The 24,572-nt window shown below is 52.9% G+C and overlaps 1 protein-coding gene across 2 annotated transcripts; it reads left to right on the forward strand.

Moving 5' to 3' along the window:
* The first annotated feature begins 7,143 nt into the window (after positions 1–7,143).
* Positions 7,144–10,795, forward strand: P2RY1 (purinergic receptor P2Y1). Of its 2 annotated transcripts, none has more exons than XM_068691990.1 (2): positions 7,144–7,377; positions 7,882–10,795. In XM_068691990.1, the coding sequence occupies exon 2, from the start codon at positions 7,950–7,952 to the stop codon at positions 9,039–9,041; it is 1,092 nt and encodes a 363-aa protein (XP_068548091.1). In that variant the 5' UTR covers positions 7,144–7,377; positions 7,882–7,949; the 3' UTR covers positions 9,042–10,795. The 2 variants fall into 2 exon arrangements, with proteins under 2 accessions (XP_068548091.1, XP_068548092.1); XM_068691991.1 differs by having other exon boundaries at positions 7,144–7,373.
* Positions 10,796–24,572: the final 13,777 nt, after the last annotated feature.

A 24,572-nucleotide genomic window follows, 5' to 3' on the forward strand; every position in this document is an offset into this window, starting at 1 on the left:
CATGAAAGAGGGCTTGCCAGCCCAGGCATTGGAGCAGCCTTACTGCTCAGGGTGCTCCTGCCCTGATCTGCTTCAAACCTGTCACGAGAGAGTCCAAAAAGAGAGGCTTCCAACACTTAGCTTGAACTCCTGGCGCTTCTTCGTCATTACTGTGCTTTCACATATTCCCAAAATAAAATGAAATAGAATAATGGCATCAAGAAAGCTAAAAATGCCTGGATTTCATGACGCAGCAGCACTAAGCTGAATAACTTAGTTTCCATTTCCATGAGTGCTATTTTTGAGGCCCTTCCTTTCCTGGGTCAGGCCCTTTGGACAGCAGCGTGCGGGAAGGAGCCTGCGGGGGGGGGGGGCTGCTCCCAGGGGCCCTGCTTCTGTCACCATCAACTAATTTAGAACTGATCAGGAAAGAAAATGCGGGCACAAAACAAAGCAAAGCTGGTGGATAAAAGCCCAGAAGGGCTCTGTTGTGTAATTTTTGCTACCAGCAACAAGAGTTCACTTGCTCCTTTTAAACTGCTGTTGTTGCTCCCTCTGATCCATAGACAATACACTGGATTTTCGCCTATCATATTATTATTATTCTCTGATTTTTTAACCTTGGCTTTTACAATTTTTTTTCAGATCGGTTTTAAAATCTTCTTGCTGGTGTTTCATACACAGTGAGAAAGTTTGGCCTCTGGAAATGTCTTCTGATTTTAGAACTCCTCTAATTTTAATGTTGATAAAATTTATTTTAACCACATAAATGACCTGATCCAAATACCATATAAAAATGTCAAGAAACAATTTTGCCTACACTTAAACGGGTTTATAAAGAAATACCAAAAGGGAAACTTGACTGAAAATCCAATATTATCATATTTTCTGACATCTGCTAAACATTAGCAGATGCTGTTTACCATTGCCATGATTTGCCAGCGATGCAATTACAGGTATTTGCTAAATAATGATTGCCTCCCTCTGTTCCGGAGCTGGTACCAGTGCCTGTTACCCCTCAGACACAGGCACCCCCGGCGGGCAGAGCAGAGCTGAAACTTGCCCTGGGGTAGGAGGTGAGGACCTGTGCCAAAGCTGCCTTCGGTGCAAACCAGAGCCAGTTCCTGCAGCAGAGCCAGGGTGGGAGGCGCAGGGGCTCGGCTGCATGGAGAAATTCGGTCCCAATGCAGCAGCAGCGTGGATGTGGGGGTGCACAGGGCTCTGGGGGAGCCGAGCAGGGCTGGAAGGAGGCAGCAGGCACCCAAAGGGACCCTGATCCCCCCCCGGGCTGCCCCTGCAGCAGGGACACCTGCCTCGTGGCCTCATGCACTTCACTGCAGCACCTCAGAGCGAGCGCCACGTTCATTCCCCTCGGCACATGAGGTAGCAAGTGCTTAATTGAAATACTTAATTTTGCGATCTTCACTGTTTCCTGCCTGTTTGTCTTACGGCCATTTGAGGAAACTGCGTAATGCGAGCGTTAACGCACTATTAAAGCTCAGTAGAATTGTCTCTCGTGGCTGGTAGCTGAACAAAAGACCTTTTCTTTGGAGAATAGTGATTTCAATTTAAAATGGCAATACAGAAAGCAGGCAAGATGCTCCCTGCTGTAATTAGAACAAGTTCCCCAGCATACTGTTATCTTTAGCCTCCGGACGTGTAGCAGTTCAGCTAGGACTGGTAAGTCACTGCCATTAACTCTAGTTATTGCCGGGCTGTACCGCACGGCTATCGCAGCGGCAGGGCTGATCCGAAACCGTTTGCATTTGCTGAAACACAGAAGGCATTCCGGCGTGGCAGTTCAGTGGTTTTTTCGGTTCATAATTTTAAGAAGGTTTAGTTGGTTTATAACGTTACTAAAGGCGAAGAAGGAGAAGAGAAGCCATATAATTCATCTGTGTGGGAACATACGAGAGTCGTGCTGGGTGTCTGTTGGGCCTTACAGATAAAGCACTCCGGTTACAGATAAAGCACTCTGATTTCTCTTGCTTTCCTTTCATGACATACCCTTTATTGATTATAAAATTACAATCTATCTATAATCTAACCATAAATATGAAATTATAACCCTTCGTGCTCAACACTGTGTCGTTCTGTCTTCCAAAGTTCACCCACTGTTGGGACTCTGCAGCTCCTTGGGGCTTGCGTTCTGCTGTGTGCATCTCTCGCTAATTAGCCCGTGAACAGCTTTTGTTTTCAAGACAGCAAAATGTCAGTTCAGATATTAAAAATGCACACAGGCGCACTCTCCTCTCGCTGGGGCGGGGGAGAGGAGCTTCTGAGCCTGAGCAGCACGCGCTGGGGTGCATCTCCTCCAGGACCCTGCGACCGCAGGATTTTGTCACCCCCCAGTTGGGGACCGAGCTTCCACGAGCAGCAGTAAGGACGGTGACTTCTGATCCACAGGGACAGCAAGCACAGAGGGCAGCGCAGCAGAGAAGCAGAGATGTTGTTGGCAAAAGCACCAGCTGAGCTTCGGGAACGGCTTCTGCTGGCAGTTTCTGTGAGCGGGGCGGCAGCTCAGCTCAGGCTCGCTCTCAGCCAGCAGTGCATGTCATATCTGCAACAGACATGCCTGAAAATCCTTATCAGCTCTTCAACTGCCATTTCCCAGGTTTCCTTTCCAAGGAAGGGCACACAAAGGCAGCTGAGGCTTGCAGGGCTGAGCAGGGCCCGTGACCGTGCCAGGGCTCGGCTGGAGCTGCAGCAGTGTGGGGTCGGGGTCTGTGCCACCCGCTGCCCCTGCCCCAGCTTCTCGGGGCACCTGGCTCGTGTGCTGCATCCAGCTGGCTGCTGCCCTGCTCTGCTTGGGCGAGCTGGGGCTGGAACCACAACAGAGCACAGAAACCCACCGTGACAGCCCTTTGGGGTGGGAAAAGGAGCGCTAGGCACCTCTTGGGGGAGATTTTACAAGCCTCTGTGAAGTGAACCTGCAAAATGCGTGACTCCAAAACTGATTAGGGTTTGAAGTGGTTCAGAGATGCACACACAGGGTTTTCAGACAGGTGCTTCGCCCACGTCACCCAGTGTGAAGGAGTGTGATGTGGTGGGCCAGGAGAGGCGCCGGGCTGCCCACAACACATGGGTCTTGCTGGCGGTGCTGTGCCGGGGCACGGAGGGACAGCCACCACCCGCAGCGGGCACAGCCCTCCCCACCCAGTGTGCACGGGCAGGGCTCCACTGCGGTGCCTGCTACCACGGCCAGAACTGCTTTTGTCTGCAGTGCTATGGGTATTTCTGTCCTGTACACCGCTTCCTTGCCAGCCTCCAGCCTTCTGCCTCAGTTGCTAATGGCCACAAGCTCCTGTAGGAGGGCAGCAGGAATTGCTCACACTCAGCACAGAAGCAACTTTCCCCGTACCTACCTGCTCACCCCCAAAATGTTCCAAATACGTTCACCCACAAGTTCAGGCCATACCTGGGCATTTTCAGCATGCGAAGCTAGAGCTGGCAGGAAAACAGGAGATGGTGTAAATAGCCATTGCTAACAGTCTGTTTTCTATGTATTTTAAGGTATTTTTAGACAGACAAGGATGAGCTTCCCTTTTTTTGTACGAAGATGCATTTGCCCGAATCCTTCAAGCCAAAATTTCCCCAGCTCTCAGCTGTGTGCAGGCGGCTGCTCAGAAGTACAGCAGGTAAGGGGAGCCATGAACACGGAGACAAAAAATAACGCCTGGCAAGCACGTCACGCACCCGGGCGGTATGTGGGGCTAGGGACTAGGGGCAGCTCAGCCTTCGGGCAGCGCCTGCCGTGGCTGTGGGGCACACACAGTGTGTGGGGCAGCCCGGGCACCGCTTGGCCCCTGCCAAGGCAGCAAGGGGGGGCTGAATCTTGGGGATCTGGATCTTGGGGATGGTGGGGGCTTCCTCTCCAGGCAGGGCAAGCAGGCGCTGGCAGCCCCCCGGTGCCTGTCCCCACCTGCCCCACATGGGGGGATGTTCCTGTGTGTGTCCGCACGCACGTTCACCTCCGCTGCAAGCAGGTGTTGCAGTGATCTTCTATGGATCTCAGCCCGAGGCTGGTTCGGGTCCATTTTTCTTACTGGCACACTGAAATACTGAAATCTGTGCCTAAGTTTTGCTAACCAAAACCAACAGGTAGCAACAGCTGGATTTATGTCCAGCCCGTTCCCTTCGCACACCCACACACTGCTATAGTTCAGCATTAATTGGGCTGACTGGGAATTTCCATTTGCTCGCTAGCGTGCTTTCTTCTCTGGTTAGGGATACATCATCCCTTTGAGTTAAATCAGCTGTTAAAAGAACAAAACATTCAGTTTAATGGAAATCAGTGGTATAAAATCCTAGATTTTGCAGAAAGTGCGTTAAGAGGCAAAGCTGGAAGGAATTCAGCTTCAGCTACACCAGCTAGAAACCTATTCAGCTACAAAAGCATATGCTGGAGTTATGGAGGAAAAGGTGCTAATGTAACATGTTTTATGGTTGTGCTCCAAAATAAGAACAGATTAGTGATACAAGCAGGAAGACGCTAATTTGCTGGCTGCAGATGAAGTCATGTAACAGTATGGCTGCTAAAAAATATGCCTTTTTCTTTACTCACTTAAGAGCTTGGACCTTTAACTGTTGAAGCACTGCAGGCAGGATGTGCACACTTAGCAGTACGTGAGATTTCCACTCCCAGCACTGCCAGGCTCTGAAGGGAGGTGCCAAGACATGGGCTGGGGATGAAGCAGGAGGGACAGTGGCTGCTCGTGGACCTCTGGTGGCACAGGGCAGTGGCAGTGTCCTTGGCAGGTCCGTGGTGCCGAGGAGCAGCGGAGGAGGGAGCCTCCCCGCCCTGTGCTTGCCTCCCTCTGCCCCCCATCAGGAGTGGGACTGGCCCCTGGCTGGCAGAAGAGGGGCAAAGTAAGGAAGGCAGAGCTACCAGGTGGGGTGGGCAACGCTCAGCAAAGAGCCAGATATCGAGCCTCTGCTTTAACTGGGGTGTATAAAGGGAAAAGGGAAGCCTGGATGAAGCAGGAGCAATAAAGGAGACAAGAATGCCAGGGATTTAAAAAATGTGCAGAGAAGGGAAACGTCTCTTCCCATGTTCTGAGCAAGGACAAGTGCTGTTCTGGAAAGGTGCCGCTGCTGGTGGCACGTGGCAGCACCTGGCCAGCTGCTGGCACAGGCTCCTAACCAGGAGAAGCCGGAGCCATGCGTGGGCACCCTGAGGGTGCTGCCAGAAGCCACAGGGCAGGCGGCAGCACAATGCACGTGAGCAGCACCCTTGCATCGCTGTAGCTCCCGCCCTGAAAAATGAGGGGGCACTCAAGAAAGTTAGAAGGATGAGGCCGGTATCTTGGAAAATCCTGCCCTGGCATAGAAAAGACACTGCAGATTCTCAGACCAGATTGTAAATGTGAGCTTGGAGTCCTCAGAAATGGATGAACTGAGCTGTAGCCGGGTGATGTGAAGCAGCATGACTGGTGGAGATTCCCTTTGACCTTCAGGTTATTCATATCCTTCCTTAACATGCTCTCCAGCCCTACAGGAACATCACACCAGCAGAGGTGCCACTTCCACACAGCCGTGACTTTGTGCTGGAGCTGGATACCTGGTGTTGGTGGAACCACTGCCCTGGGTGCCTGGGCAGACAGGACACATGAGCACACGCTGCTGAGCACCCCCGCGCTGCTGACTTCGTGCATCTCAGGGTCTCGTGTAAATGAACCACGGCCCCTTTCACAGCTCTGCTCACAAGCCTAATCCAAGAGAAGGCTGAAAGGCCCCATGAGAACAGATGCTGGGCTCCTTGGGGCACACCAGCACGGGCACAGGGTCCGGCAGCGCAGTGGGCAGGCACCAGCAGCCGCCCCTGCCCCGGTTTGTGTTGGGCAGCGCTGGGGCACTGACCTCTCGGCTCTGCCGCTTGGCTTTCCGGCGCTGCTCAGCTCACAGCAGCAAGCAGGCTGCAGATCGTGGTGCGTGTTTACTGATGCTATCAGTGCTGCTTCAGCATGACTCAAAATGTTCTCAAGACAGAATTCGAGAGCTGCCAAAAGAAGTGAGGCGTTAGCAATGGGCCTGACAAAATCGCTAATGAAATAACAATTGCACAGCGAAAGATAAACTGAAGGACCTCTTGTGTGCTAATAACATTGCTTTGTTTGTTCCATTTTAATTTTTAACACGATAATCCAAGTCCTTTATTCAAATAAACTCTGGTTTTGGCCGTGCAGCTGATTCTCCGGGGAGCAAGATGATGTTTTTATAAATGAGCACTGTGGGCTTGACCCTGTTATACTGTGCTCCTCGCATGTCTGCTCTGTGGGCTGGGCGCTTTCTCTTGTGGCAATGCTGTGGCTGAGGAGTAATTTTTGTTAGCACTTTAAAATCCTAGAGGGCACCACTGAACAGTTTAGCAATTTTTTATTATTTTTTTTTTTACAATCCATTCTTTACAGGTGCTGCTGTGCTTGTCTCGGTCCCTCCCTAGCCTTCCTTTCTCTCCATATTCAATTGTATTAAAACTAAAACGATTCTTCACGGTAAATGTGCAGTCAGTGGATGAGTACAAAAAGAAAAAACATGAATGTATAAGAAGAAAAGGTCTTATTATTACAAAATCTAAGAAGTTGCTTCAAAGCTGTAGTCTGCGTAACTTGGCCCCGAGTAAATGCCAACTTGGCGACTCCATCTGCAGCCACTTGCATATTCCTACAGGGGCACAATGCGCAGCTGATTTCCCAATTAAGCTCTCCCGACAAAGTAGTTTTATCATTCAGGCAGCCTCAAAAGTTTGAGAGGAATACATATTCATGAGGCACCAGCAGCCCTCCGGCTCAGGCGCAGCTTTCAGCTGGGAGCAGCCCGGGGCTCGGTGCGCCGGAGCCAGCAGGTTGCCCCGGCCGGACCCCCCCGGGGGCTCCAGGGAGCCGCTGCCCCCCGCAGCACCGAGCACCGGGGGCTCGCCGGGGCCGGGCCCACCCGCGATCGTGTCCCGCGTGGGTGGGCGGCGGGAGGGGCGCCGGGGGAAGGTCTGTCTGTCCCGGGGGGGCGTCTGTCTGTCCCGAGGGGGGGTCCGCCTGCCCGGGGGGAGGGTCCCCTGGCGGCCCCGGCCCCGGCAGGGCGAGGGCGGGGAGCGGCCCCGAGCGCCGCCCGGCTGCGGGCGAGGGCGGTGCGGGGGGCGGGCGGCGCGCCCCTGGGCAGAGCCGGCGCCGGGAGCCGGCCCCCCCCGGCCCCCGCCCGCCCCCGCCCGCGGCCGGCGCGGAGCCTCCCGCGGCACCGGGGCTGCGGCCGCGCTCCCCGCGGCGGCGCCAGGCAGGGGCCGTCCCGCGGCTCCCGGCCTCCCACCCGCCAGCAGCCCCGGCCCCGACACGGGACCGGCCCGGCCATGGCAGCCGCGGGCGGGACGCCGCGCCCCGGCCGAGAGCGGAGCCGAGCGGGAGGCAGGTGGGGGCGCCGGGGGGGAGCGGGGGGCGGCGGGGGGCGAGGGCGGCGGCGGCTGCCCGGGGGCTGCGGGGGGGAGCGGAGCGGAGCGGGGCGGAGGGGCGCGGGCGGAGCGGCGGTGCCCCCATCCCCGGTACCCGCGGTGCCCCCCACCCGCGGCACCGCCGCCCGGAGCTGCGCCGCGTCCCGGGGCGGCCGCCGCTGCGCTCTCGGTGCGCGCTCCGCGCCTCCCGTCCCGTCCCGTCCCGTCCCGTCCCGTCCCGTCCCGTCCCGTCCCGTCCAGCCTCGCCGTGTCGAGCTGAGCCGAGCCCATCCCATCCCATCCGATCCGAGCCGTGCCGTGGCCGCGGCGGGCAGGGGGCGCCCCCCGGGAGGGGTTTGGAGCCCAGCGCCGAGCCCGGCGCCCAGCCGCACGCGTGGGCTCCCCCGGCCGGAGCGCTCGGAAGGCGGCCCGGCAGCCCGTGCATCCCGCCAGGCTCCCTTTGCGCTTGTGTCGCTGTCTTTCAGATGCGCCGCTGGCCCTGTAGAGACTTTGCTGCTTCACCTCAGGCTTATGTGACCCTGCTGGAAAGATCATGACCGAAGCCCTCATCTCTGCTGCTTTGAATGGAACTGAACCCAACCTGTTGTCCGGCAGCGGCTGGCCGGCGGGAAATGCCACCACCAAGTGCTCCCTGACCAAAACCGGCTTCCAGTTCTACTACCTGCCCACCGTCTACATTCTAGTCTTCATCACTGGATTTTTGGGAAACAGCGTGGCGATCTGGATGTTTGTCTTCCACATGAGGCCTTGGAGCGGCATCTCAGTTTACATGTTCAACCTGGCGTTGGCCGACTTCTTGTACGTCTTGACGCTGCCCGCCCTCATCTTTTACTACTTCAATAAAACCGACTGGATCTTCGGGGATATCATGTGCAAACTGCAGAGGTTCATTTTCCACGTGAACCTCTATGGCAGTATTTTGTTTCTTACATGCATCAGCGTGCACAGGTACACGGGCGTCGTGCACCCCCTGAAGTCGCTGGGGAGGCTGAAGAAGAAGAACGCCGTTTACATCAGCACCCTGGTCTGGGTCATCGTGGTGGCCGTGATTTCGCCGATACTCTTCTACTCGGGAACGGGGATAAGGAGAAATAAAACCATCACGTGCTACGACACCACGACCGATGATTACCTGAGAAGTTACTTCATTTACAGCATGTGCACCACGGTGTTCATGTTCTGCATCCCGTTCATAGTGATTCTTGGCTGTTACGGACTAATTGTGAAAGCTTTGATTTACAAAGATTTGGACAACTCTCCTCTTAGGAGAAAGTCGATTTACCTGGTTATTATTGTGTTGACAGTCTTTGCTGTGTCGTATCTTCCCTTCCACGTGATGAAGACCTTAAATCTAAGAGCCAGGGTGGATTTTCAGACTCCACAAATGTGTGCCTTCAACGATAAGGTTTATGCCACTTACCAAGTGACGAGGGGTCTGGCCAGCCTCAACAGCTGTGTAGACCCCATTCTTTATTTCCTGGCAGGTGACACCTTTCGAAGGCGGCTTTCCAGGGCAACCAGGAAATCCTCCCGAAGAAGTGAACACAATGTGCAGTCCAAAAGTGAGGAAATGACTCTCAATATTTTATCAGAGTATAAGCAGAATGGAGATACAAGTTTGTGAATTAATGCGAAAGATTTGGGAACGGTTTGCAAAAATCCTCCACTTTGACAGAGTAGGACGCGATAGTGCTACAAGTGTGTGAGGAAAATTTATCAGTCTCTCAAACTCATTTTAGATAAAGCCTCTTTTTCTGATCTTAGAAAAAAACTTAACAAAGTAAGTGGAAGAACTTTAATCTTAATGGAGAATAACATGTCAAAATTCAGCTTTCCTTCTCCTTACAATGTTCTCGTTTCTTTCTGACTTGTGTCAGATAAAGTAAAATGAAGTAAATCCCCTAAAGGAAGAAAGCAATCAAAGTGCTTCTGTTTCAGTGACTTAGTCTCCCACACTCAAAGCGATCTTCATTAGCCTCCCTTTAAAAATAGGAAATAAAAGTAAGAAAGAGCAGCATCTTCTCTTCTGATGCTCAGTCCACATACTGAGCCTCGGTGCTGTCCTTTCGCTCGCTTGCCATTGTAAACAAGTGTGTAAATCACGGTCCTGGTGCGGCTGGCACACCTTTACGGTTTCATTATTTCTTCATCTACTTCTAGTGTTGATAATTATTTGGTAGTTTGGTAACGTTTATGATTCAGTCTTCGAATGCCAGCGTGTTACAAAAGATAGGCTTGCCGACGTGTGTGCATGATTATGCTTTCAGTTCACGGCGGCTGCTCGTGGCAGACGCGGAACCCGCAGCAGACCGCCGCGCGGGCGGGTGGGTGGCTCCGGGAGCCGGTGCAGGCACCTGCCTCGCACCCGCGGGCAGCGGTGTGCTCCGTGAGCTGCTGCTGGAGCACGGTGTGTGCACAGGGGCCGGCGGCCTGATCCTGCCTGGGCACTGCGTGCTGCAGCCCCTGCCCTTGGCCGCTCGTGGTTGCGGTCGTCCTGCAGGTCTTTACGGGTAGAGCGCCAGAAACATGTCTGCTGGGACTGGCCGTGCCTTGTAGAGGAGTGGAACTACATCACCCGAGTCACCTGCGGTTTCTTTTGGTGCCAGAATATTTCTGTTCCTGGCAATCTTTACAGAGAACATGAAAGTTGTTTCCCAAGAATATACCTATAAAAAACGATATATATATGGTTTATATTATATATATGTATAAATAATTGGGAGGGAATTAATTTTTTGGTATTGTGACAAATTACTGTATTAACAAGATGTTGCAATATACTACAGACTAAATCTACCCGTTTGTTGTATATCTTCTCCAAATGTGGAATAGGTCATCTAAAATTAGTCAAGCTGAAATGTTGTGTAATACAAGAGCTAGTGATCAGAGCACAGATGAAACCTTACATGGGCAGTCATTCATTTCTCATATTTTTAAGAAATGTGTTTGAAAATATTGTGTGTTAAAAGCAGTATGAAGGCATGCTTTAAATGATAAATTTAGTGTACAAAATTAAGTTCTGTGTAATCCTAGGGGTGATTTAAGCAGATCCTCATTCCTCCAGTCTTCATAGTAAGAGTAAAATATTTATATTTTGCTTACTGATTTTCAGTGGTTGGTAACAAACAGGAGTAGCCTCGTTACTTTTTGACATCGTTGTAAAGCAGCTTCTGTTCAGACATACAGCTTCTTAATCTGCAAAGTCCCTATTTATTGAACTTATTTATTAGAAAACTAAATGTAAAGTATGTAAAGTGTGGTTCTCCGTGTTCATATTCAGAATTGGGCATTAATGGAAAATTTAACAGCATGTTTAAATCATTGTACTACTGTGTCTTCTAACAGAACATCTTTATAATAAACTCAATTCCACCCTGACTATTCACTCTTGATATATAACCTAGAGATAAATTAAACTACTAATATATAGCCTAGAGATAAATTAAACTACTGCTTAGGAAGCATAGCTTCTTGAAGCAATGTTAAGATCCCATTTAGCACTGTAAGATGAAAAATGGAGAGAGTGAAAAAATCCCAACCAAGGGTCAATTGCTAATTAATCCCTACTGACAAAACACTGTAGAATAGCACAGCCTATTTATATCACCAGAGAATGAGACTGGTTCAGAATAAATGACTTCTTCTATTATGTGATTATTTGAGTCTTCATTCAGCCGAGGCACATCTTGTTTAGAATGGCAGATGAATTAAGCAGAGGGAGCACATTAAAATATGATACGCTCTGGATCTGCTTCTCTAGGTTTAAAATTGTATTCGTGTCCCAGAGTTTTGTAGTCTATTTCCCTTTTTTCTTTCTTTCAGTTAGGAAATAAAATGTTCCACCAAGTCATGTCCAAAAAAAGGTCCTAAACGCGGAGACACAGCAGAACAAAAGCCTTGCACCCAGGCTGGTCCTTCTGTAGTTGCTCAAAGTCTTTTTGCAGTGTGCCTCTCTAATACGGCAAAGTTGGCTGGCTCTTACACTGCATATAGTTCAAGTGCAACCAAATTGTACAAGCCCAGGGACCCCAGGTTTGGCATGCTGCAGGAGAAACCCACCTGTCTGCACTGAGAGCCTGCTGGGGAAAATCCCCCCCCCCCGAGATGCAAACGGCAGTACCTTCCCCACAAACATGGGTCTTGAGCTCCTGGGGTGGATTTTGTGCACTCATCCTGAAGCAGCTGTAAGATCTCTGCTTCATCTTGCCTCACTGAAGAGAGCTCTGCAATTTGACCGGTGTGGTCACCCGGTGCGTTGCTGAGGTCTGTGCTGATATTTTATTTAACAGAGACCCTTTTTACTGCTGAGCAGCAAGGGCAGGCAGCTTCCCGCAGCATCTTCACCCCACAGAGGTGTACGGGAGCCTCCCGCTGACCCCGAGAAGGATCATTAAACACAGTTTACACACAGTTTGTTTTCCTTCTTTTATCTCCTGTGACCTGGAGAGCTAACCCCTCAAACCACATCCTACTCCCATGCGGTTCCCAGCTGCACACACACCGAGGTGCCACAGCCAGCACTGAGACCTGCTGGAACTTGAGGCTGATCCTCACAATCTTATGTAGATCCTGCTTTTTTTTTTTTTCTTTTTTTTTGAAAGCGCTGTTGTTTTTGCAGTAGGTTAGTCAGAGGCACTGCACAATCACACCCAATTTGTATCTCCTCCCACCTGGCTGCTCGTTACCTGCAGCATCACAGAATCGCGTGTGTTGGGCTGCCCCAGCAGCGGGGAGCCTGCTCGGGCACGGGGGACACTGCTGGGATGAAGACCAAGGCAGTGTGCTGGCTGCAGCTATGGGCTCCGGGGGAGCTTGGCAAGTCTGTTGTTAAATATTTCCCTTTTGGTACTTACCCTTACTACAGTAGTGAAAAACAGTCAGTCCATGGACATCCGTTTGGTTATTTGTGATGGGTATCACTGAAGAAGCCTTTCCCTAAGCCGCTTTACTGAAGTTCCTTTCTGACCTATCTGATGTGCAAAGACTATGCAATCTCAATTACAGCCTGTGGGCTTTGGCTGGCATTGTTAATTAATTAGCAATGATGACAACGGGCTGTGTTAGTGGGAGCCAGATTCAGCTCATCAACTAACTACAAGACCACCTAAAAGCTCCATCTTCCCTCGTGCTGCATTAGCCTTTGACTAGCAAATGAAATCAAACATTTCATGATTATGCCTTTAACCTATTTTTCCTCTGTGTCAATTAGGAATCTTTTAATAAATATAAATCATTCACTGAAGATGCCAAAAGAAGTTTGAGGTAAATACTTATTTATGAGCTTTAGACTTAGGAAAGCATTCTATCATCATCCACGCAGAAACAAATTGTTATTCATTGATTATATTTTGCTTCCTGCAGTTCATGGGGTTAATTTTTTTCCTCATTTCTGCCCATTAACGCCCACATATTGTAATCTTTAATACAAAATGAAATCAGTATGAAACCTACACATGATCTGCTGTCAGTTCAGAGGTTTTCATAACATCTAGGATTTGAAGGTCCCTTACAACCGAACTATTCTATTCTACTCTATTTTGTTTGTTTGTTTGTTTGTTTTGAATCCACTTCATATGATACAAAGTAGATGAAATCAGATCAAGAGTATCTTAGCTGCCCCTGCTTTGCACAGCCAGCACTAAATGGCCTGCCCAGCTGCCTCCCAGCCCGGCCTGTCCCGTGGTGCTGAGGCTCGGAGCGATGAGAATCTGCGGGACAACTGCTGCTTAAGGAGGGGATTCCACAGGCAGCAGACCGCAGGCTTCCTGTTTATGTCCAAGCACAGAAATGAAGATTTGTTTTCATAGCGTCAGCCCACAGAATAAACCCTCGGTCACGCTGCGTGAGCCCAGCAGAAGGGGTCATTCTGGGCTTTCCTCTGCCTGGCATCCCGCTCCCCTCCTTCCCACAGGGACAGGGCAGGGGGCTGTGGGGCTGTGAGGCTGGGGGTCGCCTCGCAGAGGTCTGCCTGCCCGAGCAGCTGGCTCCTCGCATGCCCCGCGGTTGCAGGGCTGAGTCTGGAGCAGGCTGAGCACAACTCGCTTGTCTTGCGAGCTCTAATCCCTCCAAAACCCGGTAAGAATGCATCATGCAAAGCGTCTGCTCTTTCCCACTGCTGGAGCAAAGCCCTACCTGACCAGCAAGGTCTGTAACAGTCAAACAGGCGGGCCCCAGCGGGGACAGGAGACACCAAACCCTGCTAATCGCCTCACTGGGATGTTTTTTCCCCTGTTACTATTTTTTGTCTCCAGATCAGGCCAGAACAAAGATTAATAGAGTGATACGTCCTAAAACGGATATTGCTTATTCCTGTGAAAAGCTCATTTTTCCAAGTCTATGCACTTGTACTCGCTATCTGCACTGGTTAACCTTGTGAAGATTTTGCAGGAAGCTTCAGGCTGAAGTTCTTTCTATTTGAATATGAAAAAGGTTTTCAGAGTTCCTGAGCAGCCGCCTGACGACCTCCAGGAGCAGCGATGGGAAGCGCAGCACCGATGGGTGCCCACTGCTCACCAGCAGTGCGCGTACCAAGCTCCTGTCACAGCGCTTGTGCCCCTCCTGGGCACAGCCACCTTTGTACGGGAGGGACTCATGGAAACGCAGCAAATTGCCCAGACTGACCCAATTAACCAGCAGCTGAGGCAGAACAAGGGCCATGGGAGAGGCCGCCGCGCTCCTCCCGGCATGGGCTGGGTCCTGTGGGCGCTGGGGCTGCAGAGGCGAAGCTGCGGGAGGCGATTCTGGGCCTGGGGCGGCTGGCGGAGAGCTGCGCTGGAAGCACTTAGCTTCAAAAAGGTAGAGCTGCTTAAACAGCGCCGTGTCACCCCACCTAAACTCGTGTTACTTCTAACTTCAAGTCCTTGGAACATGATCAGAATCTACTACTGAATATTACATCTGGAGTCTAATTGTATTGGCACGATGATTTCGAGTACTTTGGAGACATACAACTTGTGAATTAAGGCCACGACGTATTTTCTGACTATGAATTACAGGGTGTTTCAAGGATATATGTGAAAATGTTTATTTTTCTCTCGTACTGTGATTTCTATATTGCTAAGTTCAATTTTTGTGTAAATATTAGTGAAAATTGACTTTGCAAAATCTGCAGAGACAGTGTTACTTGGTATTTCAGCTTCTCAGGTTATGTAACTGCTTTAATTAAATAGTAGTAAAAAAAATCCCCTTATTTGTATGTAATTTTAATGAATAAGAAGGTTTGGGTTTTTAATCAAGCACAGGTTTGTTTGCACGTACATTTGGTGTTAGGCATGGCTTTTGAAGTTGTACCTATTTTTAGTGACAGCAGAGCTGCAGCCGCAGAGTTACTGGCACTGTACCTAGCAACCTTCGCTGGAACAGGCACCAATAAAATTCTGAAACACTTTTCCTGCCTTTTGTGTTATTGCGGTTAATTCACATTTCTAGGTGATTCTTCAGACAGCGATACGTGGTTAAAAATAGGTAACAAAGGGCTTACAAAATGCGTGTGTTTCAAGCGGCCCGGCCAGGCGAGGAGGCCTCGTGCAGGCCGCGCGGTGCTGAGCTCCGTGGGCGCCCTCCCTCACGGTGGGACGGGGGCACCGAGCACGGCTCTGCCCGAGACCTGCGGCTGCTTCCCACCCGCACCAGGCCCTGTCGTCATTTCCAGTCTGGCCGGGGAGAAACCAGTTCCAGCTCCCTGTCCCTGCCCTCCTGTTCCTGGCTCTGCCTGCCCCTGCTCTCCCTGCCCGCTCCCTCTCGGCCTCGGGTATTTGTCACTCCGGGACTGTCGGTGGCTGCAGCCTTCCCTGGCGGGCAGTAGCACATCCCCTACCCCGCACAGATAAGGAGCTGCATCTGTCTGTGCAGAGACTTTTCTTTCTCTTTGGCACTGGCTGCAGCGTGCTGATTCTGTTGCAGGAATGAAGGAGGGACTGCTCCTTTCCAAATGGCTTAACATTTCAAAAAATGATTAAAATGTTTAACCTCCTTTTTTATCCGTACCTAGTCTGATAGTACAGGGTCAGAGGTGGGGGCCCCCAGTGCCAGCCCTGCAGGGAGCAGGGGCACTGCACCCGCTGCTGGGGCCGTGCTGCAGGGATGGGGATCCACGACCTCCGTGGGGTGCTGATGTTGGACCACCCTCACTGTAAAAAAAAAGCATTTTCTGGTTTTTGTCTGTGCTGTACCAGGATCCCAGCGCTCAGGGTGCCTGGGGGACCCCCCGCTGGGACCCCCGTCCAGCCCCGGTCCTGCCCCATGCTCCCAGCCCCAGTTCCCCAGCATGGCTGTGGGTCTGAGCGTGAACGACACGGCGTGGCCCGGTGCTGGCGAGGCTGAAGCTAGGCTGCTGGCAGGGATATAAATCCCCGAGGCTTTGCAGGATGCTGTGGCAGCTGAGTGTGGGTGTTGCAAATGCCAGCAGTGCCTCGACATAAGGCACCGGGAGGACAGCAGGGCGCTGGGGGTGTTCGTAGGCACGGGGTGGGGTCACACGTCCACACAGGGCTCCTGCAGCAGGCACACAGCTCGAGCACTGACAGGTTCACACCTCTCTTTGTGAGGCACCATTACGGCCTTCCTGGTTCCCCAGTAAACAATTCGAATCAGTCCTGCCCCCTGCCTCCCCTTCAGGCAGGTCTGCTGGTGGTCCTGCAGAGTGGGACCTGAGCAGCAGCAAAAGAAACCACAGGGAGAGGCCTGGTGCACAGGGAAGGTAGCTGAAAATCAGAATTTCTGTTGCCTGTAAAAAAGTCAACATTATGAAAACAACTTTATGCTGTATTTAAACTTCCCAGCCCTGCAGCCGCGGGTGGAACCTCGCTCACGTGGTCTCTCCTTCTGGCCGCCAGCTGGGAGAAGCTTCGGGGTTATACGCAGCTTGGTACCAAGTATTATGCTGGTATTATTTTTAATTTCATAATTAAAGAGCACTTTTAAGAAACCATGCAAAGTTAACTCTTTGCAGGCAATTTGCATGGTAGAATTTTAGTATCCTAGGTGTAAGCTCCAGAGAAGCATGGTTATACAAGGAAAATAGGTTAACGTAGCATTGTAGAGGAGAGATGATTTATGTCTGATGTCACTGGCCGTTTATTATGGGAGATTCATTGAACGACACTGCCATTACGAGAGGCTGCTGATACTTCTTTAAAGCCTCCAAATTGCCATCCCAGGAAAGCCCGGTGTCAGCACTGCTGTGGTGGCCAGAAATAACCCGCTGCTGGGCCAGCCCCTCCTGCACCAACAGTGAGCGGGTCAAAGTGAAGTAACGCAGACTTTATCACAGCCTACGGGCACACCAGTACATCCCACGGAACCAGCAGTGGCAGTGAGTGGTGTGCCTTTGCTCCCGCTCCAGAAGAGCTGCAGGCCGGTGACCCTGCCGCAGTGCCGCAGCACGGCATGGGAAGCACGCACGGCTTTGGCAGAAAACGTGACACCAGCACTGGCAAAGCCTATAAGAGCCCAGCAAAAATAACAAGCCACTTTGCTATAGGGAGGAAACGCATGTCAGTTTACAAAGCCGAAAAGGAATGACAAACCACCAAACCCTTGGGGCACTGCTTGTACGAGCTCCCCAGCCGCCGGTGCCTGGAGGTGCCGCAGGAGGCGGCGGGGCCGGTCGGAGCCCGCTGCGAGGGCCTGGGCTGTGCCGGCAAGAGGCAGGGCAGTCGGGTAATTATTTCCTCCCAGCAACCCCTCGCTGCCTGTATTCTATTATATTTATCCCGTCACTGGAACGCACACCTCCACGGAGCTGCTTGGGGCAGCAGCATGAGCACGAAGGGCACGACTGTCCCCATTCCCAGCCCTGTCCCCGTTCCTTTTCCCAGCCCCATTCCCACTCCATCCCACGCCGAGTGCCGGCCCCGTGCAGGGCTGAGAGCAGTGCCTGGGACGCAGGGCAGGATGGGCTTTGCCTCCTCCTGTCCCGCTCCCCAGCACGTCCAGGGCAGGGGCTGCACCATGCCCGGGCAAGGAAGCACTGCGGGTGTGCAAATAAAACACAAGGAATGGACTGGAAGGGTTTCTGTAGCAATTACCTTTGTGGCAACAACAGCCAGGCCAGAGAGAAGCAGCGTGGCCAGGCTCTGCCTGCACTTCCTTCTGTGCTGCAGCTTTCCTCCGCCCCAGAGATGTGTCGGGACACGTTTGGCACAAGCGGAGAAGTTAAGTTGTTGTTCAACATTCTGCGTGTCACTGAGCCGTGGCACTGATGCTACCTGCAAAAAATATCTGCAAGCGCGGCAAAGCTGTTTGATATTACAGGCCTTATTTAAACCAGCACTTAGATAGTAAAAACAGGCTCATTTCCCTCCATCCACACATACTGGCTACCCATTAACATTCCTTCTCATGCTCTTGCACGAAGACTAATTTTGGCAAGAGACGCTCTTGCCCTAGATTTTTCAAAGACTGCTTGTTTTAAAACAAAGTCGCCCGGGGAAGGGCGAGAGCTGGGGAGGGGCTGTGCCCCCACCCTGCCCGCCCCGGCCCCCCCCTGGCCCCAGCACCGCGACCCCCGCGGGTATGGCGAGAGCCCGGGGCCTCAGCCCGGGGAGGGAGCTGGGGCAAGGCAGGAGTTTCTGCTCGGAGCAGTGGGAAAAAGAAGGATTCAAAGGCTGCCGTTGACATTTACATGCTAAAAATAAAGCTCCCAGTGTTGAACGCTTTCAAAAAAAAAATTATGCCAATATTCATATATTACTTAAGGGACTCGATTCAGAGTAGAAGCTCCAGTTTCATAAGCCTGCTCTTGCTACTGTCAGAAAATCACCAAAATGATCTTTCACTCCTCAGGTTGCTTCCTTGAGGCGCTGGGCAAAATGTCACCGACGGCGAGAACCGAGCACAGGGAAAATCCGAGGAAGAGCGGCCTGCGGGTGACCAGCAGCAGCATGGGAAGAGGTGCAACGAGACCAGGGAGGCACATCACCAGCTAAACCCTCACTTCAAGCAGATGGGAAAGACTGACTTGAGTGTTTGGATGGGATTCAATGAAAATGTTCTCTAGCCTTCCCTTTCTGCATGGGGAATCAATCTGCAAAGAAAAACATTTCTCTCTGCTGTTTGCTGGCAGGACTGGCATTATACCCGTGATATCTAGCACTGCTGCGGCCAGCTTCCTCTGTGTTTGGTGAGAAGTACCCTGAAAAGTTTCTCCGACGGGCTGTAGGCACATCAGCCGGCTTCTCGAAGCTCACAGACGTGGATGCCATTTAACTGCTGTTCCCCAGGTAGCTGCTGGGTCATCAGCTGCCTTCAGGGTTTGCACACAGGAGAGCAGACTGGCATTTTTGGGTGGCAGATCCCAGGTGGCAGGGCCCCGTACAGGACGGCTCCATGAGCAACACTCGCCTCCCAAGCCCTTGGTTGTCCTCTCCGTGTGCTGAAGGGCAGCTGGCGGAGCTTCGCTGCACGCCCAGCTCCAGCCCTGCGCCGCTCCAGCCGGGCTGGCCGGGGGCTCTGCTGGTTTAGGCTCTCCTGCAGCTGATCCTGGAGGGATGACTCAGCCCTAAGTATAGTTATCTGCACCCGAAATAGAGACGAGCCGTGGCGCAGATCCCCAGCTGGTGCTGTGCGTGTCAGCCCTGCGGCTGCTCGGGGAGTGGTGAGCTGGAGGTGCAGAGCGGGGCCGGGCACCGGCGGGCACAGGTGGCCACGCGCCGTGGGGCTGGGTCCGCCAAAACCACCGGTGGGCTGGGGTCTGGAAGCCAAACTGCACGATGCACGGCTTCCCTGCCAGGGTGCCACAGCTACCTTATGCTTTTACAGAAACAAAAGCTCTCGGTTGTGGCTCTTCTTAATCAGTTAATACTAACCAGAGAGCTTATGAGTAGGATCAGTTTACACTGGGTCTAAAAATATCCCCCCAGCTACATTTAGGCACACACACATATCTGTGTGTATAAATATGTGCGTATACACAAGTTCTGAGAGCCAGTGGTGATTTATGCTCTTTTTCCACTTTGACTGACCCATTAGAAATTGCTTATTGCAATATGAGCCTCACAGAGCGAGCAGTTTTACTCCTCTCACCTCAGTTCCTTGCAGCGCCGTGTGAAAGCTGCTGCAGGCAGGCACTGACACCGCTTGTGGGGACACAGAGTGGGTGCCCGGGCTGAGGGGACCCCGAGCCCAGCCCCAGCATCCCGGAGGGACAGGACGGGGCAGCCCATGCCCCTCGGCTGAGCCCCATCGCAGGCACCGTGGCAGCGAGGAGCTGTGCTCTGAGGGCTCTGATTTGCCTCCCAGGCTGAGTTGTTTAAAACATCAAGCAATATTTTGCCTCCCAGAACAAGATAAACCAATTAATTTTTGACAGGGTTTACCCTAGCAAACACCAGAAATCAATTTGCACGTCGTGAAATGCTCCTGAAGCCTTTCAGGGGAGCAAAGCTCCTGGGGTGTGTGGAGAGGAGCTGGATGCGCTCTTGTGCTCTCCTCCCGTGTGGCTTTGTTATGCCTCATGACAGAGACTGAATGAAAACCTGAGGCTTAATTACTGTGCAGTGACTAACCTGGCTGTCATCGCTACCTGTAATCAAGTGCCAGATGTAAGGCCGGGAGTCTCGGCGGCTCCTAGGACACGCAGCTGGGCGGCGAGGCAGGAGCAGAGCGGTGGCCCCGTGCCGCAGGGATGGGTCCGGCACCACCTCCACCAGCAGCAGAGCTGGTGGGAGTGGGTGGAATGGGACGACCCAGCGGGGTGCAGCCCCCAGCATTGAGGTGCACACAGCACCCACGGGAAAATCACCCGAGAGGTGGCAGCTGGATGGCTGTATCCAAAAATAAGACAGCAAATTAATTTCACCTTGGCAAAGTGCAGTGAATTTCATTTTTTCTGCAGTTTTTCTCTGTTTTCTGCAATATGATCCCACTTGATGCTGCCAAAGCAACCACTCCTCGCTTTTCTCACCCAAGGCCTCGTGAGCTGGGCACGTTGTACCTGAGCATCCCGGGGTATGGGGCTGGGGCCCCCAGAAGCCCACCTGGGACCTGGTGTGGGGCCAGTGCTCCTCGAGGGGCCTTCGCTCTCCCTTCCCAGGAAGCTTTCAGGGGTATAAATATGCACATGAGATCACTCAAAGTGAGTGAGTCACATTTCAGTGTCATCTAATTATTAGTTTTATTATATGATATTTGCCAGCTCATATTGTAAACAGAGCTACTTTATATAACATATGGAGAAGCGTGTCAGGCTGCCAGTGGTTTTCAAAATCTCTGCTTTGAAAGTGATTTGAGTGTGACGCCTGTTTTCATAGACTCCAAACCTGCAAAGTTGTTAACATGTCTTATCCCACGAACTTGCAAATGCAGTAGTCACAAAACCTTCTGAACTACCAGCCTGTGTGTGGAGGAAATAATTTCCCAGGTGCCTAATTCCTTTGCCAGCATCGATGCCATGGCTGTGACTTAAAGAAATGTTGGCAGCAGCAAAAGAAAAATGCAAAGGGTCCCTGTGCCACTACTCACTGTTAGATAGTAAGAACACGTCAGGGCTGGCGCCGCTTCCCTTCCCATTATTTGCTTTGGATCTGTCAGATTGCAAGCTGCAGGCTGGTCCTCAGGTCTGCTGCTCTCCTTACAGGCCACAGTTTGTCCCTTACGGAATTCAGTGTAAGGCAGCAGCTGCAACCCCGAAACACGCGGTTCAAGGTACAGAGCCAGGGAGGGTCACGGCTGCAGCACCGGGCGGTGGAGCAAAGCCATCTAGGACGGGGCACTGGGGACAGAGGCCCCCACCTTGCCCCACGCATGCTGACACAGACACGGGAAGCAGCCCGGGTTTCCAGCCAGGCAGAGCAGTGGCACCGTGGTTCTGCTTGGAGGAAGGACATCAGCCTCGGGGCTGGCAGGCGAACAGAGCGGCCCAGCAGCCGGGCACTGTGGAGCTCCCGGTGCTCATGGACCTGTCTGCCACTGATCGGTGCCATGGGGCACAGAGCACAGCCACCCCCGTGGGGCTTGGTGGTGGTGGCACCCCGGGGACACGCTCGTTTAATGAAAGCAGGCGGCCTGGCCGGAGAGGCTGGGGCACCGGCACCGCCGGGCTTGCAGCCCTCACAGGCAACGGCGCTTGCCAAGTGCTGCCAGTCAGCGCTGCTTTATCCGTACCCCCAGAGAATAAAGCAGCCTTGTCCCAGGGCAGCACTGTGCGTGGGAAGCAGCTTGGGCCCCTTTCGCTCCCGTGCCAGCAGAGGCTGGCCAGCCGGGGCTGTGTTTCCTGTGGGCTCAGGACGCACAGATGGCACCCCCAGTGCAGCGGGGCCAGCGCGCAGCTGTGACAGCACCGGCAGCAGCACGGCGCGCTGCTCGCCCCCGGGTCTTGGCACCGGGCACAAGAGTTGGGCCCATGGCAGGGCGTGGGGCTGCAGAGCCTTCGTCCCTGTCCCTTCCCAGGAGTGCCCCTCTGCCAGATCCCAGGGCCAGGGGCGGGAGTGGTGGTGGCCCCCTCGCTGCAGAGACCTGGAGTGTGTGGCTGGAGAGTGTCCCTGCTGCCTCAGCTGCACATGTGGCCCTAGCACAGCACCCACAGCGTGCACAGCGTGCACAGCACTCACAGTGTGCAGCACCCACAGTGTGCACAGCGTGCACAGCACCCACAGCATGCACAGCACCCACAGCGTGCACAGCACCCACAGTGTGCACAGCACCCACAGTGTGCACAGCACTCACAGTGTGCAGCACCCACAGCGTGCACAGCGTGCACAGCACTCACAGTGTGCACAGCACTCACAGTGTGCACAGTGTGCACAGCACTCACAGTGTGCACAGCACCCACAGCGTGCACAGTGTGCACAGCACCCACAGCATGCACAGCACACCCAGCATCAGCTTCGCAGCATCACAGCTTCGATTTCCCCTCAGGCTCCTGGGCTATTTTGAAATAAAGGCAGTTCTGCTTCAGCCCAGTGAAAGTCAGTGCTGGAATTAATTAGCCACCAGACAAGTTTGGAGGATGGAAACAAGTGGCACGCGCTCTGAACGAGCTGCTCTCAAGCTTTTCCCAGTCACTTGGTGTCTCGTGGCTTGCAGAGATGTGCGCTATTGCTTCAGCTTTGTTTTGGCTGATTGTGAGAGGGAAGAGAGCTCTGGAGGCTGCTGAGGTTTGGTTGATGTTGCTTTGGGAGAACTCAGTGCTCTGCTTTGTAACCGAGAAGTGGTGCTTCATTAACTGTCTCCAGCAGAACAGGAGGTGGGTGTCCTGACCCGGGCACGGCCGTGGCTCCAGCGCTGCCATCCCGCAGGCCCTGCGCTGGCTGCTCCCTGCTTGCCCGGAGACACCCGCAGTGCTGAGTGCTCCCCCAGTTCGCAGGCAGCTGCGGGAGGTGGAGCAGGGGGAGGCGCTGAGGGGTCCCCTCGCTGCCACCGTGGCAGAGGTGACCCTCCTGCAGCACCTGCAGCGGGGACACAGGAGGACGTGGAGACGCAGGGGACACAGGGGGACGCGGAGACGCAGGCGTGTTTTGGGTGCAGGACGCCCGCCAGCCCTGCGGGCAGCCCGGGGATGGGGCACGGCCCTGGGGCCACAGAGCACACGCCTGGAGAGTCGTCATGCAGGCACGGCCACAGCTGGGCAGTAATTCATTAAATGCTTCCAGCAGATAGTGCTAACCTGGTGCTCGGTGAGCATCAGGCAGGTGCAGCGAGACCCAGGAATGGGGCTCCCCCTCAGCAGCAGGGCACGGAGGCAGAGGCCGCCTGCACGCCCCCCGCCCGCAGCCACCCCGAAGGCTGCGGCCGAAAAAACAATTAAAAACAAAACTAAAGGTGGTTCTTTAGCAAGGACTTAAATGAAGCAGAGGTGATTAAGTGCAATGCACTGCATTTCCAACTACTTAATTAGAAACAGCGCGCTGTAGGAAATTATCATGCCACATTATTTCAGTAAAAAGCTTTTCAATAAAAAGATTAAACAAGTCTGTAGTGCATGAAGATATGAGCAGGTTATAATTACTAGTGACCTCACCTCATCAGCAGTATTTAATTGATGTCAGGGTCTTTGTCTGCTTGTTCAAATTAATCAGCATCTCCCGTCCTCCAAAGACCACGTTTGCAAACCTCCTAAGGAAGCAGAAATCTTTGTTGTTTTTTTTTTTCTCTCTTTTCTTCAACACTCTGATCTGAAATGTTGGCATCTCCGGTGGAACCAGGGGCACACACTGTCTGCGTTTTTAAAATGAGGCATTAAAATAGCTACTCAGAGCCACCTCCTGCCACTTGTGTTTCCCAGTCTCTTGAAGCACGTTAGCTTTTTTCTGGAAATAAAATTTTACACTTTCAGCAGGGAGCTGATCCCAAGTGGGCTGCAGATGTCACTTGGTTTCTTTCCAGAACAGCCTCCGGCCCTGCCGCAGCCCCTGGTGGGGTCACACACGCCCCGGGTGCCGGCAGCAGGCTGGGTGCCTGGGGGTGCTCTGCAGGCACACGGGCTGATGCACGGGGCTTTTCCGCAGCACCAGATTCGTTTTTACCCTGCTGTCTGTGAGCATCTGAATGCCCTGTATGATGGGGTTTAAAAGAAAATCTCCACGCAGTTGTTTAAGTGAGAGGTGCTACAGCTGAGAAGGCAGGGATTGGCACTGTGCTTAAGTGTGGTGAAGTTTGAGGTGTCTGAAGCCAATAAAAGGTGGTGGGCAGACACCAGACAGCATGAACAAGGGGCAAACTATTTTAAGTTAAGCAGATAATCTGGTTATACCTGAACCAAACAGAACCAGAATCAGGAAACTTCTCATTTGTCACTACTGCAATTTTACCATGAAATTTATTATAAGAAAAAGAAAAAAATACACCAGTGAAAGTTTTCTGCTAGGCCTCAGGCACCAGCCCAACCCCAATTAAACCCCCAGGAGGGGGCAATCCCTGTGAGGCACTGGGCTCTTTACATTTTGCACGTGTCGTGGCATTAGCTACCGAAACCCAAGGAGGTGGCTGGGTCTGCTCCCCCATTTCTGGGTGAAAACCAGAAGGATTGGCAGTGTGTGCTCAGGGCAGAGGGCACCGGGGGCAGGAACCACATCAGCCTGGAGGAGTGGCCTCACATCACCAGGAGGCCACCACTGATGGGGACATGTGCTCTTGGTGGCATGGATGGGAATGGTGTGAGAGGGGGTCCGGGCACCCGGCCTATTTCGGGGTGATGGCAGTGCCCAGCCTGGCTCCT

The sequence above is a fragment of the Anas acuta genome, chromosome 9 (genome assembly GCF_963932015.1).
Source record: "Anas acuta chromosome 9, bAnaAcu1.1, whole genome shotgun sequence".
Lineage (NCBI taxonomy): Eukaryota > Metazoa > Chordata > Aves > Anseriformes > Anatidae > Anas > Anas acuta.

What these genes read in the sequence shown, in the direction of transcription:
- P2RY1 (XM_068691990.1), top strand. Translation starts at nt 7,950, where the DNA reads ATGACCGAAGCCCTCATCTCTGCTGCTTTGAATGGAACTGAACCCAAC.